The sequence below is a fragment of the Apteryx rowi genome, unplaced genomic scaffold, assembly GCF_003343035.1.
Source record: "Apteryx rowi isolate R43461 unplaced genomic scaffold, aptRow1 scaffold_216, whole genome shotgun sequence".
Lineage (NCBI taxonomy): Eukaryota > Metazoa > Chordata > Aves > Apterygiformes > Apterygidae > Apteryx > Apteryx rowi.
In genome coordinates, this window is record NW_020448486.1 from 272,734 (window position 1) to 295,064 (window position 22,331).

The 22,331-nt window shown below is 38.9% G+C and overlaps 1 protein-coding gene across 4 annotated transcripts in view; it reads left to right on the forward strand.

The window, feature by feature from the left end:
• Positions 1-1,089: 1,089 nt before the first annotated feature.
• The window catches only part of DTNA (dystrobrevin alpha), a 92,245-nt gene continuing 71,003 nt past the window's right edge, over positions 1,090-22,331 (forward strand). For 3 of the 4 annotated variants that reach the window (XM_026064414.1, XM_026064412.1, XM_026064415.1), the window contains exons 1-2: positions 1,090-1,174; positions 6,301-6,381. In XM_026064414.1, the coding sequence (XP_025920199.1) occupies positions 1,090-1,174; positions 6,301-6,381 (166 nt within the window). The remainder of the gene's footprint in view (positions 1,175-6,300; positions 6,382-22,331) is intronic. The other variant, XM_026064416.1, reaches the window with a different exon arrangement.

Consider the following 22,331-nt stretch of genomic DNA (forward strand, 5'->3'; position numbering starts at 1 on the left):
AAATGAACGGAAGCTGGTCTTCTATCCTGAGTCTTTTGGTGAGGCAGATGGTAGACATCAGCATCCAGTACTATTAGCCTTCCTATTAAATATATATGTGGGTTTGCTGTGGGAGACATTGGAATATTTTGGATTGCATGCCTCTACAGAGCATCTTCCTTTTATCCCAGGTGGCCGAATTTTATTTTACATAATCTAGTTGAGATAAGGATGTAGATTAAAAATGCATGTAGATTAAATGTAGATTAAAAATGATAAGGATGTAGATTAAAAGGGTCAGAAGCCCTTACCAGATTTAGCAGATAGGGAAGGATATTGGTTTGCTAGAGTAATTATCTATAGGAAGTTCTGAAGGTTACCCTGTTTTCATTTTTTAAGTGCTACTAAAGATGCTTATTTTCACTCTGAAGTCTTTTACGGTTTGAATGCTGTCTGTGTAAGAAGTCATCTCTTTTCTATATGCTGTATCCAGCTGCAGCCCTCCTACTAATAATCCCAAGATTTGTATATCTGAGAACTGAGGGAAGAAAATATTCTTGCTTCTGAGCTTTTTATTGGAATTCATTTAATCAGAGCCATACTGTCTTGAATTTGAGTGACTATTTCAAGTGTATTTACTTGAGTAAACAGAGGATGTTATGTTGAGGAGTATGGATTTAGTTGCCCTTGTGTTATTTTTTCTATCTCCTCTGCCTAGAATTGGCTAGAAAAGCATTTTCTAAACTGTAAAATAATTTCTGAATTTTTATGATTTCTTCTCTCTTACATAATTTAAACTAAAGATTCCTTACTTAAGAAAATGTAAACTGAGTTTTGGAGCTCACKTTATATAAGTCAGTTAGTTAAATCAAGCAGAAAAACTGAACATTGCCTTCGGGAGAGAGAGAGAGGGAAAACAAATGTTTGAAAGCAGAAGCTAGGAAACCGAGGACAATTTTGGGACCAGCTTCCCCCGAAACCATGCCACAGAGAGGCTGGCAAAAGGCACTGTGTACACGTGAAGCACCAGTCAACTTAAAAGGTTTTCCAGAATCATTATAAATATTTAGATATGTATTTTTGGTCTGTGAATAGTTCTCAATATATCATATGATTTTGTCTTCCAGAATGATTGAAGATTGTGGGAAAAGAGGAAATACCATGGCAGAAAGAAGGCAGCTGTTTGCAGAAATGCGTAAGTACTTCCTAGATGTGTTTCACTGTGATAGATAAAGCCAGTTGCAATGCAATGTCAGTAAAATTTATGTAAACTTTCCATCCCAAGCATCTGACATCTCCATTTCACAAATGCTTTTTATATTTTGAGACTAAAACTACAGGAAAATGGGCTGATTTGACCAAATACCAGGGAAGAGGGATTTTCCACACCAGCTTCTGTGACTATTCATTTAATCAATGGCCTCTTGAGCCAAAAATGCTGAAATATACAGCTAGCAATGAAGAGAGAAAAAAAAGAAATTCCAAAAGATGACATCTTTCTGAGAGTCTCATATACCACATATCCCACTTCAGTGTATTTTTTATAGTCTCTAGTGAAGCTGTGTGTTCCTTGCAGAATAATATGTTATGGGTGTACTATATTAACCAGTCTTCCTGCACTTCTTTTAACAGTGTTCACATATATCATTTCTCATACAATGCTCTATTTTTCAAGGAGGTTGTCTATGTATATATGAGGTTTGAGACAGACACCCTTTTACTAGATTTACCTAAGCTTTGTCTGTAATTATTAAGCCTCCTATTATTTATGGTTTGCAATATAGTAAAAATGACAGAACAGTGGTACTTTGATTGTTATGAATATTTATTTTTTGAAATATGTCTTAAGGTTAGCACTAGGAGCAGGTTATCCAGATCTATCCTGTTTGCCAAGACTTTGGTTCTCTGAACTTGAAGATACAAGGCAAAGAGGAGCAGAATTAAAGGAGCAAAGTTTCCAGAGCTGTTTCTCTAAAATATGAAGTGTTTTGGAGAATCCATCCTTTTAAGATCTTGCTTCTCTTAGTTTTAAATTTTGAAGCATTTACAAATTATCTACATGTTTTAAACATTTAAGTGACCACCATTTCTCAGAACTGCCATCCAGGAAAATTTTGCATAGGCATTGGTATTGTTTTTCAGTAGGCTGTTTCTCGAATAGGACAGAATTCCTCTTTTTTTTAATTCTTCTTCATCCTTTGGGGACTCTGAGCTGAGCATTAATGAGACTTGGGCAACTGTGTACACTAAAAGGCAAGGTCTGCTCAGGGGAATTATATCTGTTCAGGACTGTTCTCCAGAGGTGAGGCCCAGCACAACGGAACGACCTACATCTGCACTCCTAAGCCCTCCAGAATGAGGACTCCACATTCAGATTGCCTGTTGAAAATGGTCCAGCTTTGCTGGAGGCCGTCCTAACAGTGTCGCAATTTGGATGATGAAGTTGGCTGGCTGGCTGTGTAGCAGAGAGGTGCCTATATGTCCACTAGCTCTGTTGTGCCCTATAATCATTTCAATATCACACAAGGTTTTCTGATGTAACTCAGCTGGATATTCCCCTTGTCCCTTTTATACAACATCTTGGACCAGTGAAGGGAAGGGGTGTTCTTTGGCCAGAAGCAAGAAAAATAGGATGATGCACTCCTCCACTGTCAGAACGTGCTATACTTTTAATTAGAGTTATATAAAGGACTTGGTCTTGTATCGGCTAAAGTCGATGGCAAAACTCCCATTAACTTCAGTTAGTTTGAAGTGCTCCTAAAACAGAAAGTACTTTGTACTTGCTGAAGAATTTGCTATGAGGTTTTATGCTTTGTTCCCACAGTTTTGAAGGCTGTTTTGCTCTTTGTGGGTTGCTTTGGGGGAGTGAGAAAATTATGAGAATTTACAATAAGCAGCTGGAGGAGTAGGAGGGATTATTTTTCTGTACTGTACACAAATAGTTATTTTCTACTATTTTTTTCTTTCACATTTTTAGTATTTCGACATAGTTACTTTGCGCTGGGTTTATCTCACATGTGCTTTCCTTTTCCATTCGCCTGCCTCCCTTCCTCCTCTTACTATACATGCACTAAGAGAACCAGGCTCCAACTACACAAAAAACAGAGAGGAAGATATTCAAGATTTGAGGAAGACTAAGTATGTCTGAGACAAAGCAACACTGACATTCAGCAAATGCTCATTTGTGCTTTTTAAGGAGTCTCTTCAATTCCTGTGGTATAAAGAGTGTGTTTAACTGAAACAGAAGTTCATCCTTCTGTCATGGCACTCAGGTCCCCTCAGCTGTGTGAAACCCCACAAAATTAATGTTTAACAAAAAGCATGTGCTCCACATGCCCTACATACTGTGTGGGTCATGCAAAGTTTCTCAAAACTATAACAAACATAAGCTTCTGTCAAAAAGTTAAACTCCACAACCTGCCAACATTAGAGAAAGAAAATATGTGCAGTAGAGGACTTCACTAGTGTTTTCAGTTCTTACCTAACTGTGAGTCTGTAGACTCTTTGCCTAGACTGTGGAGTCTGTAAATAAAACCCCACAATATTTTCAGAAAGCGGAACAAGTTCAAGGCTACACAAGAGAGCAAAAAACCCACCCATTCCTGTCTTTCTAAGTAGGAAACGTGTTCTGAACAAGGAGTAGATGACTTTAACTCTCCTTTTACATTTTGGGCAGTGTGTAGGTTTTCCTTTATTTAGAGCAATTTAGTTTAACTCTCTTTATTTCTTTTTCTGTGGAAGACTCATCACTCTAGTTCCAAATTATAAACCTTTGTGAGTTAGTATCATAACCGATATCATTTTCTATAGAGTCCTGTGGTCAAATTTTAGATTATGTCTTATATCTCAAAATACACCCCTGAATGTCAAAATCAATAGGCTACTCTTAGTCTTACCTGACATGCTCACACTGCAGACTGCTCTGATGAAAAGAGTTCAAAATATACATTGTTTCTGTGCTGCCAAAAGATATTATCCAGTACAAAAACAGCAGTCAAAGCTTGCAATGTATGCCCTTATTATTTTTTTCAAACTGCCAACAGTATTACATGAGAGAGGAATATTCAAAAGAAACCGAGTGAAACACTACCATGGGGCAAAGGGGGTGAGCGGCCACTGGCAGTCCTGCAGGCAAATTACAAATTCAGAGTTTCATTTGCCATATTCAGTCCCACACATCTTTCTCACTTATTTTTCGGCACTCTGCATGTAATTGAAGTCATTTTCCTACAGAAGTTATTTGACAAATAGATCTCAGACTGTGGCAAAACGTGAATCATGATTAAATTAAACGTAAAGATGTAGCAATAGTACATTTCCTTTGTTTTCCAGGGATTTATCAACAAAAACACCTACTCCTAAAATAATACAATCCACAACTGTATGTGCAAATAGTAAAAATGGCAACATTATTGCCTGTGAATTCATTAATTTGTGCTTAATACTGCAACCTAGAAAATACATTGAGCCAGAGTCACACTTTGCTTTGAATTTTTGCGTCTCATTAAAGGCTGAAGTTTTATAAAGGATCACTAAAAGCTTTTATTTGTAACTTTCACATTAAAAGGGAAAAAGTTAAATTCATGTTACACATTGGTCCTATTAAAAAAGGAAAGACCTAGTGTTACAAGTGTGATTCTCCTCTTTTCCAGAAAAGGAGTTTTTACAGAAACTGTCAAAAAGATACTAATGGAGAAGAGAAAAACTGTATAATTTAACAATAAAGCATATGATGAGAAAAAATAAAAAACTTTCCAGACCTGAYGTTAAGTAGTTGAGGGTAGCTTCTTTCAGGAGCAGATGGTGTTAAGACAGCCAACTGGCAAAAGGAAATACATGAGAGCCCTGGGAAGATGGTGTGGGAGAATCCGGTCAAGAAAAGAGCAGAGTCTGGGGAGGAGGAAGAATATAATTCTCATTTTCATCTCACAGGTCAGAGCACACTTGAAATGTTTGGGTCCAGAGGATGCTAGATTGTTCAAGAAAGTGTGGGTGAATGATGCCGTCATGGCCGTATGTACAACAGGGAAGCTGAGTGGCCAATCTAATAATGTCAAGATGAATCTCAAAGAACGCATTTGGGAAACGTTTAAAAGCAGAACAGGGCCATATTTCACTCCACTCTACTTAGAGACTAAGTGTACCTTGTTTGGATGTGTTTCATGTGCACAGTTTCTTAAGAAGCTCCATTATTTGTAGTTCAGTACCTTTTCCACAGAGGAGGCTGCTCGGCTGAATAAAACATTTCTTTCTCTTTTATTATAGGAGCGATCACAATGAAAAAACAAATAAGCAAAGATTTAATTGAATGTGTGTCTGAAATATGCTATATAGAGTGATAATTAGTAAACAGTCCTGTATTTCATAGGCCACATTGTAGCTATGCAACAACACTTCTTTGTGTAAAACATACCAGCCAAGAAGAAGCATTTAAATAACAGTCTACTCATCTACTTTTTGAGGTTTTTTTGGAAAGTGTTACGAATCATACACAGCAGCAGGATGCCTAAAGGCACAGTGCCAGATCCTGCCCCACGTTCTGGCCCCTCTATGCTGCTCCTGTATGCGAAGTAGCTACCAGCCAGAGTAAGAGCAGCGCAGCTGGTTCCTATGCCCCATCTCCTCCCAGGCCTGGCCAGCATTAAACGAGGTGGGCAGGAAAGGGCAACACCACAGCCCGTCTCAGTGCCACCTACACCCATCTCCTAGGCAGCTGCTTTGGAAATTTTGCCAGGTCTTTAAGTTGGAGCAGCCAGGGCCAAGTCATGTGTGAAACAGCTAGCTGCCTATTCAAGGTTTCCATTGCAGTGAGCATATCACTGCAAAATGGAGAGTGCCTCTCACTCCTYGCAGTATTTTTTGCCCCCTTCTGCAGGTTGCTGTTTAGCAATCTTTTAGTTATGGCGTGATGCTGTTTCTAATTCGGTCTGCTRGCAGTACCTTGTTCTGTACTGGCATGTCAGCCGAAGATATTTGTTCTGATCTTTGTTGTTAAATATTAAAATGAGATGGAGGTTTTCCCTGCTGTTGGAGCCTGGCCAGCGTGTCTTTTAGCCTGCAGCTTGACCAGATTGTTCCTCAAAGTGACAGACACAGTAGGCCGACTGTTCCCTGCCTTCCTTCATAAAAGTCTTTTAACACTGTAGCTCCTACCATTCCCCCTCCTTTCTCCCCCACCACTCGCCTCACTGCAAAGGAGATAGCCTTGGAAATTGTTAAGCAGAAGCAGCTCCCGGGTCCTCTTTGTTCTCTGGCTTTGCTGCTCACAGAGATACACAGGTCATTTTCCGTACAACTGTCACTATTATTCTCTTCCACTAGGGGCTCAAGATCTGGATCGCATTCGTTTATCCACCTACAGAACAGCCTGCAAGCTTAGATTTGTTCAGAAGAAATGCAACTGTAAGTATGGCAGTGTTTGCTCCCTGTTGCCGTTGGTAGCTTCCCGCTGCACTCACGTCCTACCCTTCAGCTCCATCACCAGAGGGGTCGGTCTGATCATACATGGCAGAAAGCACTAATCAGAGGGCCTGGACAGTTTTTAAATATTAACGTGTTTATACAAGGGTCTTGTCTCAAACATGCTAATGATTTCAGTCGCAGAAGGGTGAGTTTTGATGCAGGCCACAGCTTTAATTAGTTAAACATATTAACTACATTGTTTAACTTTCTTGTAAATAACATTTGGGGGTTCCAGCAATATCCTGCAAAATAAGTGCTTTTATAGCAAATGCATGGAGGAGAAATGGTGTTTATAATTCTCGTCTATTTGGGGTGCCGCAAGGTAAGTACAATGTCAGTCAACCTCTTTCTTTTCAGAAGGCCACCAAGAGAGACCTCTTCGAAGAGGACAAACCTGCTCATAATCTCAACATGTCTTTCTTCCTCTTTTTAGGCTTCACTCTTGAGAAGTTTCCCACTTGATTAGTGGTATTTCTTTTAATGTATCTTCTAAGATTCAGTCTTTCTTCCTTTACAGTTATGGCTTCTATTAGCACATTTATGAGAAGAGCTATGAATATGAAGTGGAAATACATATAAAAACTGTAGAGGATTATGTCATTTGTTCTCCATTTTGTTTTGCAAACACTTAGAATGGTGGCTTTAATTTTATGTGTTTTACTGGACCCTTCTACACTAAGTTTAAAAAAAATCTGAACCAGGGGAACTCTTGTCAGCAGTAGCAGCAGGGAGGGGGCTAGTGAAAAAAAACCAGGAGTCCAACAGTTATTTTAGCCTTTGTATCTAAGCTGGAGTGACAGCCTGCCCACGCTTGTGCTACTCACAGTGATAAGAACGCTAACAAGGGTTCGGTGTGGCTAGAGCTTAACCGCCCGTGAGAGAGTGCCTAGCTTTGAGGTCACATCTATCTGCATTACAGAAAATGTTTAGCTTATGCTGTCCAAACATACTGGAGAGACCAAGCTGCAAGGAAAAGCATTTGGAGAGTATTTATTAGGCTATTAGCCAAGGAGTTAGCCTTTCAATCACTTCTCCGGCACATTTCTCTTATTTTTAATATGTGTTTAACCAAAGTATGAGTTGAAGGATTAGTATCACAGTACAAGCAGGCTGCCAGACACAAAACTTAGGAGGGGGTCAGTACCTGCCCAGCCACTGTCTTCTTACTTTTAGAAGGAAATGCACCAAAAGATACTAATATTCTGTATTCATGTGTTTCTCTTATTTTTTTAAATTTTGTGTTTAAGAGGAAGAAATTTTCAATACACAGCAGATGAAAAACAAGGGTACAATATCCTCATTGCTGGGAGTGACTGTTTGGCTAAAAGTATTGGTAGTTATCCGTAACTTTGTTCCTCTTATTTATCAAATGTGATCTGCTTTTGTGAAACTGTTGCCTTTGTTCCTAGWATACAGATCGAATACATGAACCCTTCAGTTTGCCAGTTTGAGCCAAGTCGCTCATGGGCAGTACTTGCCATCTGGTTGCTGTTGATAACCTTGGGGAAGTGATCTGCTGATCTTATATCAAGACTTACACTGTCTCAACTTGTTCTGAAAAAAAAAAAAGATTTAAACAAAAATGTCATCCTAAGAATTAAGTTCTTTGCAACTTAAGGAATGATTCCTGTTGCTCTGGAGTGGCTGAATTATGTACATCTTCTTCACTGTCAAGTACAGTTTTCTTCTCTGTTTCTGTTAGACTGCTGTTCTCCCAGATGGCATTCTGGGAGAACCCAGATGGATTAGTGGGAAGAGAAATCATTCATCTACCTGGTGTGCTTTCAAGCTCTACACAATGGCTGTGCCAGACACAACTTCTAAACATAGAACCACTCAACCAAGTACTGCCCCAAAGTGGTTAATATCAGACCTCTTGCCAATGCCAGCTACTCTTTTTTTTTCCCCCTACAGATATTGCCATTATGCACCACCCAGTAGTAGGTTCAGGAAAAAAAAAAAGTGGCATGGGAAAAAAAAAAACCTTTCTGCTGCATCTGAGCTGCTTCATTTAAGGGAAGTTATAAGAAGAAAAAGCTCAAAGACTCACAGTGTATAGCACCTCTGGTCACTCAGGCCGTCCTTGGCTTCTTTTAGCTGTGCTCTCCTGCCCTGCCCCAACTAGCTCTTCACTCCCTCATGACAGACCAGACTTACTGGGAAAAATTGCTTGGAGAAAGTGTATTTAAGGGATTCTTTTAAAGAACTCATTTAATAAATTGCAGGGAGCTGCTCTTGGCTATACCCTGAAAGTGTATGAGGATGGAAGCAGAGGGCACCTCTGCACAATTGTCACCATACACACTCCCACTCAGATGGGAAGATGTCATCTTGATATAACAGTGACTTGCAGACAGGTGGTTATCCATAGCATTCACACATGGAAGAGGCTGTCCTAAAACAAGGCATGAGTGACCAATGACAACACTTGCACATATCTAACAACATTCACCAGTATTCAGGAACCATCAAAAAGCACAATTTTTAGTTATCCCCAGCCATCACTGTGTAGTTGGTTTATTTTAATATTTGATTTCAGTGAATTTATTAAGACCCAATTGTTTATACAGAAATGCCAGCTGAGATTAAATACCATGTTCGCATGCAAATTCCCTCTGGGCTATGGTGGCAGCAGGAGTGGAACATAACAACATATTGTAATCAAAACCATTATACAGTTAAACATCACTCACTAATACAGAACTGTACAGCTGGAAAACTACTGTTGTCCCTGATAGACTTCTCTGAACACGTTGTGAGATTATTCCATAATGCTGGCTGCAGAACAGCAAATTTTGCTGATATCCCTAGATCAGAGTAAATCACTGGCAGTTGAAAGTCCTGAATTTAAAGCCATGCTGATGATTGTATTATGGGACTTAATTAATGCAGGCAAAAAGGGAGTTCATTTCTCTGACCATTTAATTCCAAAACCTTAGGGTTTTGGGGTCTTTGTTTCTCCCTTCAATATTCTCCTGCATGAGTAATTTTTTTTCTTTTTTTTGCTTTGTTTTGTCTTATCCAGATGTTACTTCAGTTGTTTCCACATAGGGAGCACAGCTGCCACGACTGTATTAGAGACCTTGTGACTGTCCAAGGTGCTCTCTTGCACCTCCCTCTTGTTTTCCCTCCTACTTCCTTTAGGCTTAAGTAGTCACATCCCTGAGGCATGGAGGCATGTCAGCTTGATTTCCATACATGCTCTTGGGTGCCTCTCTGATCTGATCTGCCTTTTTACATTTGTTTTAAGTTAGAATAATTTCTCACCCTCCCAAAATATAATAATTTCACACTGAGAATGAATGACAGTTATCGAAAACACACTATTTTTAGGTGCTTTTCTTAAAGCTGTTTTCATTCTGTACTTTTATACCTCCTGTAACGCTACAGCAAACTGCTGAGACTGATTTTATCCTAGAAACTGACAGTATGGGTAACAAATAATGAGATCAGGCTCTGTGAGTTATTGGCCTTTATCAGGATGGCAATCACATTTTAAGATTTATTTGATTAAAACAAAATAAAATTAATAGTGTTTTATTTTCTATACTGGGCTGACACTTCAAAGTGTCATTTTAACCAATCCCATTCAACATGCCATTCACCCCAAACTGAAAAGTCTTAATACCAGGCACTGGTAGTAGAAGCAAAGAATATGAATATCCTGATTCCACCCTGAAAGTGGTGCTGTGCACCTCTACATTRTCCAGTGACTTAGGAAGTCACTGGTAGACCCAAGTTCAACTTTTTCTTCTGCATGAGAAATTATGCATTGATCTTACCTTTCCAAAAAGTTCCTAAACATAAAGCTGGAGGAYACTTAGAAGCATTCCTGTTTTTTGTTGATACTTATCCACCAAGTCTTTCAAATTAATGTGTTAAGCCATCTAGGAATTGACAACTGCTTCTCTTTACTTAAATGAGACCACTTGCCACCGTAGTATAAAGACATTCTTTCCTTGGCTCAGTGAATATTTATTTTCTCTAAAGTGAAACAGAGTCCACAAGAAATGCTCAATGGTGGTACACTCTATGCACAAGAATTTCATGAAGATCCCTGCCATGGCAGGAAGCCATCATTCTCAACATCCTGCCTTTCGTTCTGAAGGTCTATAATTTAGTGGTTGCCCCTCAGTTTTGTTTTGTTAGGATCATCATCAGAAATACAGCCACAAAATTATCGTGATTGTAGAATTGTTTAGATTAAATAAATTAATCCTTTGTCTTTCCAGGGTTCCATGGTTAATGTTCTCTTCTTATTGTTGGGTTTTAACATATATTTCATTCCATCTTGGAAGCGATAAAGCACAAGGTAGATTCAGGCTGGGTCACAGAGCAATCAGGCTGAATGACAAGCAACGTTGCCTACTTGAGGGAGTGCAAAAGGTCTGTCTGGCTGCAATTTGAAACATTATTTCCTGGGAGAACAATCTTCTTCTTGAATTTCTGATCAGTGTATTCTTATATTGTAAAACCCTTTGTGATCAGACTTCTAAGAGACTTGCTTAAAAATCCCATCACTTGAAAAAAAACAGTGTGGTTTCTTATTTTTGTTCTTCTCTGTTGACCGTCTTGGATATTCTCTGATTATTATCATTATTATTATTATTACATAAATACAGAAGTTGGAAACATTTGTTTTCTGTTTTAACGGAAGCTGAGGTTCATAATCATTCACATGACTCCATGAGAGAGAACTTTAAAAAAGAAAAAAAGAAAAGCACTCTGTAATATAAGAGCATCAATACCATTGTGTAACTTACTAATTCTGGTATCCTGCAGTACTTGAATAATGGAAAAAAACATGAGTTAATGGTTTTAAAAACTTTTTTATTCCTTTGTCTTTACCAGCTACTTAGAGATTAAATGCTCTACCAGAACTGCTAGTACCATTCCATATGGGTTTCCAAGCAACTATGGGAAAAGGATGCATATATTATACATTCTGCATTATGCATCAATTATTTAATCAAAAGTTCAAAAGGGCTTGATTTAGCATATTCCCTGCAGACACATCCTTCATAAGGATTTCAGTCCGTAAGTGTTCACTCACAGCACAATATCGTGAAAATGGGTTTAAATTTTCTCTTCTTTTCCCTTTAACTATATAACTTTATTAATATACTTGACAGCTCATAGTGGCTGTTAGACAGCTGATGTATAACCTGTGTATTTGGTATGTTCATGGAGAGACCACTGTTACAAATTCAGCTTCTTTCTCAATGTTAGCAGAAAGTGGATTGCTACTACATAAGAGGTAGTGGCATCTCAGATGTCCCCAATTATTTGCTTTTAAAGGCTACCACTGTAATTCTGTCTCATAAAAGATTAATCCAAGTACTGTCAGTGGACATTTGGAATTCATTTTGTTGTCAGAAAGAGTCAAACAAAAATCTGTATCTTAAACTCTCAAATTTTCATTTCCTTAGAGATTGATTTTTCAAACATACCTGTGATTCCAAGTGGCTCCCATTAAGAACCGAGTTGCAGAAAATTGCCAGCTAATATTATTTTGTCCTTTACAGAGGAAAATGACTGAATTGGCCACCTTTGAATCAGAAGCAGGCAGGTGCGTTGGCTAGGCCCTGTCCCAAACATACCGACACACTGCCCTCTGCTAGACAAGTAGCTTGGCCCTGGCTTGATGCACACAGCTTTTGTAATTGGATCACAGTTCAAGATCTTTCCTCACCCACTTCTTGAACTCTGTCAAACCTGCCATTCACTGTGCTACTCTTGATGGCTTTTTTGAGACAGGTTTAAGGTGGGACAGTCTGCTCACCAGCTGGTATCTCTGAACATCTGTTGCTGGTAACAGATGTCAGTCACTTTTTGATCCGGCGTGCTTTGGATTAGTTACCCCAAACCAGAAAGTTTGTATATCCCATTTTCCTTGGTCCTCCTAATGAACACCTCAAACAAAAGAGTATAAACAATTATTAGGTTTGGTTTGGTACTCTTTTAAACATACACAATTGCAAAATATATGCAGGCATCCAATCTCATGCAAACAGACTGATACCTCGGTGATAACAGGATCACCGTATCTTCTGAGGGCTGCTGCTTCTTCACGTGAGAGCTTCTCCTTCTTTCTCCATCTCAGTTTTTCCCTAGAGTGTTGCTTTGATTTTTCAGTCCCCTCCGTTATCTTTTCCCTGTCTCTTCCTCAGCATCATGTAATCACATGTGGTGTTCACTTTATCTCTGACTTCTGTATAGCTCTCACCCTCTTGGCTGCTCTCTCCTTTCCTGTTATCCTCTTGACTGCAAGCACCTTTTCTTCAGGCAAACCCTCTCTTACCGTGAGCCTGTGCACCCTTTCGCTGTTCTCTTTGGATTTGTCCCGTTCCAGGTATTGTGCCAGGCTGCCCTGCTGTCATGTGAGGGAGGCCTCATGTGCCGGAATGCATTAGGCTGTGTGACTTCTGCCTGCTGCATGTTGCTTGTTTGCTCATTTTTTCCCACATGACACCATATTTACATTAGAAAGGGAAAAAATATGTCTTCCTTGGAGCAGACATCAGAGCCTTTGTTCCCAGGGAGCTTCATTCCACCATCCTGAGCCAGCTTGCCTCCATTCACAGCTCCAAGGTCTTGGCAGTGAGGTGTGAGCTGAGGCTGTACCTGCTTTTTTTTGGACAGCAGAAGACGATTTTGATGTCCCTGCAGAAATTTGTTTTCCTGAGAAGATAAGCTGCAGCATTTTGCCCARTCCATGTACTATAGCACATTGCATTCAGTGTTCTTCTTCATTGTGCCTGCTGAACTGGGTTTTTCTGTTGAGGTTTCTTTGTCCCATTCCAGTTTTGGTGCTGTCACACAGCCCCGGCGAATGCCCTGCGCAGCTTTCCTCCGCTGTACTTGAACGATCCGCACCATCTCCCTGCCTAAGCAGTGAGCTCCTCTGTGGCCACCCATAGASAGTCTGGTCTGCCTCCAACCCTTCTTCCTTCCCTGCTTTGTTCCTTTCCAGCCTCTTTCTCCAGTAACTTCTACAAATAAAACCACACAGAGCTAGCAGGGAGGCTGGCTGGCTGCAGTGAAGGCTCTCAGCAATTACATGCTTCTTTAGATGAAGACAATAAATTTTCCACAGAAGGAAAGTCAGAGTGTGGAGCTGAATTTCATTTTTACTATAATTCTCCCTTTTACTTCAGTAATTCTGGAAGAGTGTTTTTTTCTTTCTGACCCTGTGTTAATTTTTTTTCAAAGAGCTATATCAAAAGTCAGTTTGTGTACCTCTGATGCTACCGTTCAACCTCATAATACCCAGAGGATCCAAAGACAAGCTTGAGCTTAACCATTATCTTATATTTTTACCCACCAGCTGCAGCTAGGATCATTTTCTGTAAGTCTTACTAGAAGCTTTCATACAGCATATACCTGGTATGCTAAGGACAAAGTGTGAGAACAGATGATGTGAGACATAAATTTTTTTTCCTGCTTTTATAAGTGTGAAGAGACTGTACAATGTAGTGTCCTCAGTGTGATGTTCTTAATCTAACTCTGGGAGTCCACACAATGAATATTCAGCTTCCTAGGGCTGATGATTTTATGATATACAGTGACTTTACTGAAGCAGTTGAATTAAGCCATTTTAGCCCAAATTCAAACTGAATTACATCTATGGTACTGTTGCATCATAGCAGAGTTCTAGCAGTGGAACTGAGAGCAGTCTTTGGCCCATCTCTGTGCAGTCTGGCTAATTTTAATAAAAGTTCTGGGTACTCTGAGCATTTTCTTAGTTCACACAGTAGATGGATAGATGGATGTCTCCCTTTCTGGCAAAAGTAAATTGAAAGTAACTCTGTTGAACTCATTGGCCTTACTGTGGCATGAGAAAAGGAATGAACCAGGCCCTCAGCGTATACTGTTTGAGAAGGCTGAACTCAATTTCTTATAAATGAAGCAGACACTAGTATCATACTGCATCTCTTGTGAAGGTGCTGATCTTCCCCTAGTTTCATTTTCCACATTTCATTTTGTCTCCATTGAAAAATCTACGTTTCGCCTGTGCCTTGAAACTCTTATTTTGTCTTGAATTTGCAGGATATCTTTAAGGATTGCATGTGTAAGATAAAGGATGACAGATAAGTGGACATGTATATCAAGACTCTTACTCCATCTAGGGGCCCTGGCAACAACATTAAAGAGTCACACAGAGGAAAAAGGATAGATGTATGGTACTTTACCTAACTCCCATTTATCTGTCATTTTTTATTTTGCATTTTTCTTTCCTTGCTCATCGTTGCTGATTGCTGAGCTATGTTTGTGTCAGCTGGAGCTTTTCGCCTCTTCTTGGCCTATTCCTCATGCCTGTCYCCTTAAGAGATGCAATGTTTTAGTGTGTGATACCATAAACTGCTGAAACGTGAGCTTCTGCAACAGCTTCCTCGTCCTGGAGTTCTGGTTCCTGAGCAAACCAGCTGGGGCACTGGCACGCGGAAAGGTTCTTGCAGGAGACATTGCTTTGAAAATTAGTGATGGCAGGAGGGCAATGTGGAAAGATTATGTGAACACAAAGCCAGATTTTAGTCAAATATTCTGTACAGTTTGTTCGAATGAGACATTGTCAACTCAAACCAATTTGATAAGAGCGACAGATCCTCAGGATACCAGGAACCATTTCTCCCTATCTCAGAGCTGATTATAGCTCAAATCCCAAAAGATTTTTAGGCAAATAAAAATGTAATAGGTGTTTACGTACCTATGAAAGCTTGAACCTCTGGCAGTAATTAGCACCTCCATTGCCAATCTCAGCAAAAGGTTAAATAAGACTAGAGTCTGGACTATCCTTATGACTTCAGATGCATTTTCCGCAGTCCTGTGCATCCCAAGAATGTCCTACTTCATATCAGTGCTCTCTCACTCAGCAGCTGAGGCTGATGTTGGCATTTTCTCCTAATACATCAAAGTGCTCCCACCAACACTATGGATTAACCCACACTCTTCAAGAGAGAAGAGAGAAGCTTATGCCAGCACTCTGTAGAGTCTCTCTTCTGTTCTGCGGGTGAAAAGTTCTGGTATCAGGCAATTTACCCAAGTGTGAAGTTCAGCTCAAATATTTCTCTAATAATTTTAGTAGATAAAAATGTAACAGGCCAGATTTGGTCCTTATTATGTAAGAAATTATTTAAGCTAATGGAGAAAAGAATATGCATATATAAAAAATATTACAGCTTTCATATTCAAAGAAATATGCAAATCCTAATTCATTAGTATTCTGTATGTTGTATTGCTGTTTACAGTCTTGCCAACCCTAAATGATTAGAAAAATTAAAGAATTAAAAAAAAACAGGAGTCACACCCTGAATGTTCATCAGGGTGTGATGAACACAGGAGGGTGTTCATCAAACAGTTTTAAATGAATAATAGATGCTGGTTCTTTTTCTGTGACCTTTGTGATATGACTGAACCTTAAAGGTTGAGAAAGTAATCTCAGCTTTTTTTCTATAGCCATGAGGGAAGAAATTGTTATAAAGAAACATTAAATTGAATATTCTTTTGTCATCACGGGCTTCCAGCATTAGGGTTTTTAAAGAAAATAGCAGTTTCTGTGAGACTGGGGACAATATCCATAGAGCTGGTAACACATATTACTTCAAAATTAATGAAAAATATAAATCACCTGATTTGTCAACTTTTACATTCACTTTACTCTTGCTTTTTGGTGGTAATAGTGCCAGAGCATGATGTAGGCCTCTAGTGGTASAGAGTTATTTTGAAGGGGGGAGTAGTTGGGTGTGATTATATCAAAGGAAAAAAACTAAAGTTATTAAGGAAAAGAACTAAAGTTATTTAAGAGAGAAAGATGTGATATTAGCTAGATGTGGCATTCGAAAAAATAAACATATAAATCTGGAGGAGATTATATCACCATGATAAGGATATTCAACACACAAATATTCTGCCCATTCCTGCTCCCAGATTTTCATTTTTTTACCCATCACATGTCATAGCCTGTATCGGATATTCACACTACCAAATCGCCAAGCTCATATTCTTTATTCAGCTAAATACATATACAAGGCTATTTTCTGGAGAAAACAGTGGAAACTCACAGCCTTTGATTTGGGTTAGCTTGCTTGACATTGTGCCAATATAGAGTTAAAATTTGACAGCAATTGCAATACTGCGTTTGCTAAAATACGCCCAGTAGTGCCATCCAGTGGTCAGGACTATGGTTACCAGAAGGCTTGTGCACAGTATCCTGCCTGTTTTGTAAAAGCTGGCTTGTCTTGTCTTGGGTTGTTACACAGAATGAGCGTTGTGCCAGGCACAAATTAAGGTCTTCTTCTCATATGTTCAGCCATTTCTGAACTTCTGATTTAGTCTCCTAAATGGAAGTGCTGGAATGCGGCTTTTTGATTTTTTGGTGGTTCTTTCATTGTCTGGAAATATTTTTTGAAAGTCTACATAATTCAGTTTCTGTTACCAGAGGGATAGCAGAGATGGTACTTGAAAATCAGCTCCAGGTATAGCATCACCTTGCCTTGGAGTTTCTTTTACCACCTTCTGGGAGTGCAGAAGCTATTCCCTAATATATTGTTTGCTGTGATATATTACAGAAGAATTATATTAGAATTTGAAAGGCTGTAATCTTACTTATTGAAATATGCCCTCAGATGTAAGGCAAATGACCAAATACACATCATATGCATTTACTGACCAAGTTTTTTTGCCTCATGTCCCCATGAATTCTTGTGTTTTGCTATTTTAAAGCTAACACTCGCAAAACCCATTTAAAGAACTATTCAGTTACATGTTGGCATGATCTCACAGTGCCTCATATAAAACCTTTCTTATTAAAATAATATTATGGTTGGATATCAATAATAATAGAAACGTATACTCTAGGAATGCTGCTGTCTGTTTTGGGGGGGAATTTACTAAGTTTCTGGCTGTATGAAATATATGGATCCACAGGTCTGCTATTTATTCATTGGTCTTTAACTTGTAMGTGAAGATGTGTTCAAGTCTTAAAACAGGTAATTGATATGTAATTAATGGATTTAAGCCATGTGGCTTCCTAGCAACAGTGCAGTGTTTTAACTGAGTTGTCTCTTCCATAACATCATAACATTAAGAGTCTTAGAGTTAGATTTTTTTAGTGTTTGGAGTGTTTCCCTTTAAAAAAGGAAACACTTTCCCAGCTCCTGGGTGACAAGTACATGACAACTGCTTGCCCAGCCCAGCACTACGGGATGCGTCACCACGGGTCCCTTGCGCAGAGCTGACTGGCATTAGTGCTGCTCCCTGGCGAGGCTGCTGGCCTCTGCTGCCACCCACACAGAGCCCTTCAGGCTTCAGTTAAATTTAGGTGAAACAGAACAGGCAGAAAATGACAGCAGGGGGAGAATGAGCTTTATTGTAAATGAAATTAATATAAAAGAGAAGAATTTTACTGCAGATCTTCTTTAGGCCATCTTACACCTTGGTGATTTTGTCAGATGCCATATTAAAGATAAAAAGACCGCATTTCAGTGTATTGTTATCTTAATGGTTCTTTTTCATCACTCAGTAATAGCACTTGGCTGAGTTGACAGACACTGCCAACTTGCCACATTTGTTTAATGTGGTATAGTGATCAGACTCTCAAAAGGTTTTAGAATAACTCATTTTTCACGCTGGGCAGAACAGAAGGTGAAGATACAGGGATACAAGTCTGGGTATGTGGAGGGGACAACCTCTGAAACATTAAAAAAAAAAACAAAAAAACCCCTAATGCCTCAGTTCTGTTCCTCATGTCCTTTTGTTTTGGGTGGTCATCTACAGATATCCAGACATCCAGCAGCCAGGGCTGGCAGCTATCTGGAAATGTCTCATGTGCATGCATTGTGCAGTTGCCATGCTCATGCGCAGAAACTCCAGTTCCTGCTCAATAGTAGCTCCTTGTACAGATTCAACATACAATTTGGCACAACGTCCAGCATGTCCTATGTGGTATGTGCCACAAATAGACTGGTGATCTGCATGTGTTCAGTGAGTCCAAACACATCCAAATTACTGCACACACACAGTAGTTCATAAGAAAGATATTTCTGTTGGCTGGTCTGAATGTCTAGCTTCTTCTGCACTCACTCCTCCTCACTCTGGGTGTTCAGCATTTGAGTGGGCAGGAAGACAAAGGTAGCCTTACTCCAACTTTCCACTAAACAAGTGCTTACCACACAGCTGCTCACTCTCACAGTGCAAGAGGAAAGGTAAGTTAGAGGAGGAATCCATGCACAGGATAAGGAAACTAAATTAAACTAAATGAAATTATGATCTCCTTCAGAGATCCCTTAGCATTCAAATGAAAGCTTGAGGGACTCCACAACCTCTGTGATCAATCTGTTCCAGAGTTCAATCACCTAGAAATCAAGTGAAATAGCAAGAGGCAATGAAATACATTTTGACATTAACACATGCAAATACATGCTCACAACCTCAATGTCAACCACTCTTGTTTTTTGCGCAACAGCGGTGACCAGCCCAAGAGCTGTTAGTAACCTGCAGAGTATCCGGAAGTAGCCCAACACACACAAGCTGTTTGGGGCAGCTGCCTAGCAGATGTCCAGCTGTGCTAGAGATCACTTGCCTGTATAAACTGTGTCTGGCAGCAGAGGATTACAAGGGAGGTAGTCAAGGAGCCTGAGAGATGTGGGAGCAGGAATAGGAATGCACAGGACACTTCCAGGTACAGACTGAGCACAGGTACAGGTAGTTGGCCAATGAGTGTAGCCTGGGTGTGCCAGGCCATGTAGGGTGACAGCTGTCACCTGATACACCCAGCCAAAGAGTTTGTGGCCCAGCCAAGACTATCACCTGGCAGCACCTGAATGCTGCTTTGCTCCAGGTTCTGCCAGCTACAAGGGTTGCAGGGAAAGGACCTGTGATTTTTCTACCAGTTAAGAAAAGTACTTTTGTCTCCTGAGCCAAAAAGGTTGGCCACCTCCATTTTAGTCCTAAACAGAGCAACAGCCTGGTACGTTTCTTGTTGATGGGATTTGGCACCAAGGAATGTAAAAGACTGCAGACCATCATAGCTGGCACAATGATACACATAGTGGCAGGACACGCAGCTAAAGCTTTCAGTGTGCATGCTGCATCTGATTGATTTGAGGGGCAGCTTGGCCACAAGCAGATGTAGTTTAATGGGAAAATACACCTTGCTCTGTGCGCCGTTACCCTCCTGGCAGCAGGAAAGGGAAAGACAAACAGAAAGAGTGAGTAACTTCCCAGGGCTTGATAGCAATGATGATGATAAATGGCTCCAATACCCTCATTTGTAATGGGTTCATAGATAATAATCAAAAAAAGAAGAATTGTCTAACATATTTTATAATATTTTTAGGATTGTTAGGTAAGGAAGCATAAATCTTTCACTTATAATGAAAGCCATGTGAAATACCTGACATACATCCAAGTCCCATTGATTTCAAATAACAGTACTAGCATGTTTAAACTCAGGCATGTCTGTAAGAGCTTTGCTGACCTAAAAGTTCAGTGAAATATATATTTAGATTTTGGAAACAATGTAAATTAATACTTTTTAAAAGTATCAAGGAGAAATTTTGTCATACTCTCTATTGGGCATGTTTAACTTAGAAGTAGTTAGCCCTACAGTATGTTAAGTAAATTTGACTTGATTATTAAAGCCCTATTTGAGCCACTTCCCCTGTTTGCTTACATGTAGTCTCCCGTTCTATGTTCATTTAGTAATAAATGGAAAGATAATATTGTAGAGTTTATAGTTCAGGTAAAGTACAAAAAATGCAATAGAAGTGATGAGGATTTTAGTATACGTAAATCAATTTAATATTGGGAAAACTTAAGCACACAGACTTTTTAATTATTTTTTTTAAACTACTTAGAAGATAAACTTCCAGTACACTTTTTTTGTTATGCTTGCTATGCTTGCTTAACTGATTTTTGAAGTAGTCTGCCTCCTTTGAGATTAGTGATGTATGAAAGATTATCTATATCTCACAGTCTTTCTGTAATTCTAAAGAACTGCATGATGGAAAGAAGACTGCATTTTTGCTGTGTAAAAAAATTTTAATTCCTTTGCTTTCAGTTGAAAGAAAATGCAGTTAGTCCATCTCTTCTCTCACATTTTGGCTATTAAGATACCTTTATCTACCAAACAGAAAATTACTAGTTACAAGTAGCCAATAAATTAAAAGTATGTTGATTTCCTGTTAATGAGAAGACTAACTAAAGCTTCGAGAAAAGAAGGAAGATTAAAATCAGTTAAACATATATCTTTTGATATATCATATCATATATATCAATTGACATATATCTTTATAGTAAACAACATATTTTTCTCCTGAATTCTCCTCTCTCTGAATGTATCCACAGTACATCTACTCCACAAATTAACCCGTTGACAGAAATATAAGATGGTGGAATTCTGCACTGTAGCTTCTAATTACTGTGTTTGACTGTAATAAAGTAGCCCTAATAATAGCRAAAGGTGTTCTGAACACAGGTAAAGGCAGAAGGGGAGGATGTAATACGTGAGAGGTGTCTAAAAACCTTATAGTTAGCAGAAAATATAAAACTCCTTTCAAATTGAGTCAGCACTCTTTCATTCACACGTAGATACTAGAGAGACAGACTAATTAATTTGCAATATACTGGCAAGAATCACTCTCTAAATATTGTTTTAACGGTTAAATATTGTTTAACAGGTCTAAATATTGTTTTAACAGGTTTAAATATTGTTTTAACAGGTTTAACAGGTTAAGGGGTTCGCTTATGGAAAAAAATATTCAGAATATATTTTTGGATATTAATTTTAATTCTCTGTGATTCAGTCAGCATCTCCTCAAAGCAGGCATTTGTTACTAATGATTGCTGTGGAGAAGGAGCGAATGGCAGCCATCTGTAACGCTGTTCATCTGCGTCGTCCCACTTCTGTCTGGATACTGAATTTTGTTTACACTCACTAATCACTGTTACGGAATGTGCTCAAATATGAAACTCTCTATAACAGTGTTTAAGTATTGCTTAATCTCGTAAAAGTTAAATTAGCAGATAGTTTTTGCCATAGAAGATCTAGTAATGCAGATATTTATCTTAGCCATGACTTTAAAAATTACATAACAGATAATCTAAGGGAAAATGTATATCTTAGCAGTTGCCTGTGGAAGTCATCTATATTTTTTTTCAGACAGCAAGCAAATGAGGGATATCTATAGCTGGATAGCTATGCTATTTACAGAGTGTGAGGCCTTTCTGAAGGGTCCTCGAAGATTGGCTGGGCTATATAATTTTGAATTGCTTTATGCGTAGATGCTCGATAGATGCAGCTTTTTCTCCTGATTGCCTCCTGATCATCCTGTGACACTGAAAAACAACTGCTAGATTTCTACAGTTTTAGAGATCCATTTCACAACAGGCATCTTTTTCATACTGAGAAGTAACTCCCTTTTCAGAGGGAAATGTGGCTAAGGCAACAAAAGCAGTAAAAGCAACAGAAATAAAAAATTAAGAACAAATTTATAAAGTTTGATTTTGTTGAAGGAATTTATGCAGGTTTTAGGAGTAAGAAAGTTTTCTTGCATCTGTAAGCTAGTTGTACTGCAAACATTTCTTGTAACCATCATAGAAATTAGATTCAGGTTTTATTGTATCGCAGGGGCAAACAAAGTAAGAAGAAATGCCATCTGCAGTGAAATTAAGATAATCTCAAGAGTGGATAAATAAATAAATTACCATAGCAGATACTGTAGAAAATGGGTAGCAGAGAAGATGGAAATTAAAATGAGTGTAATTAAAAAGAATGTAAGCTTGTGCAAAGTTTGCAGAGTTGGTGTTCCGTAATTACATTAAAAAAAGCACAAGGCTACAGATATTTTGTTAGCTGTAGATTAAAACTGGTGTGAATTCTTAATAGTACA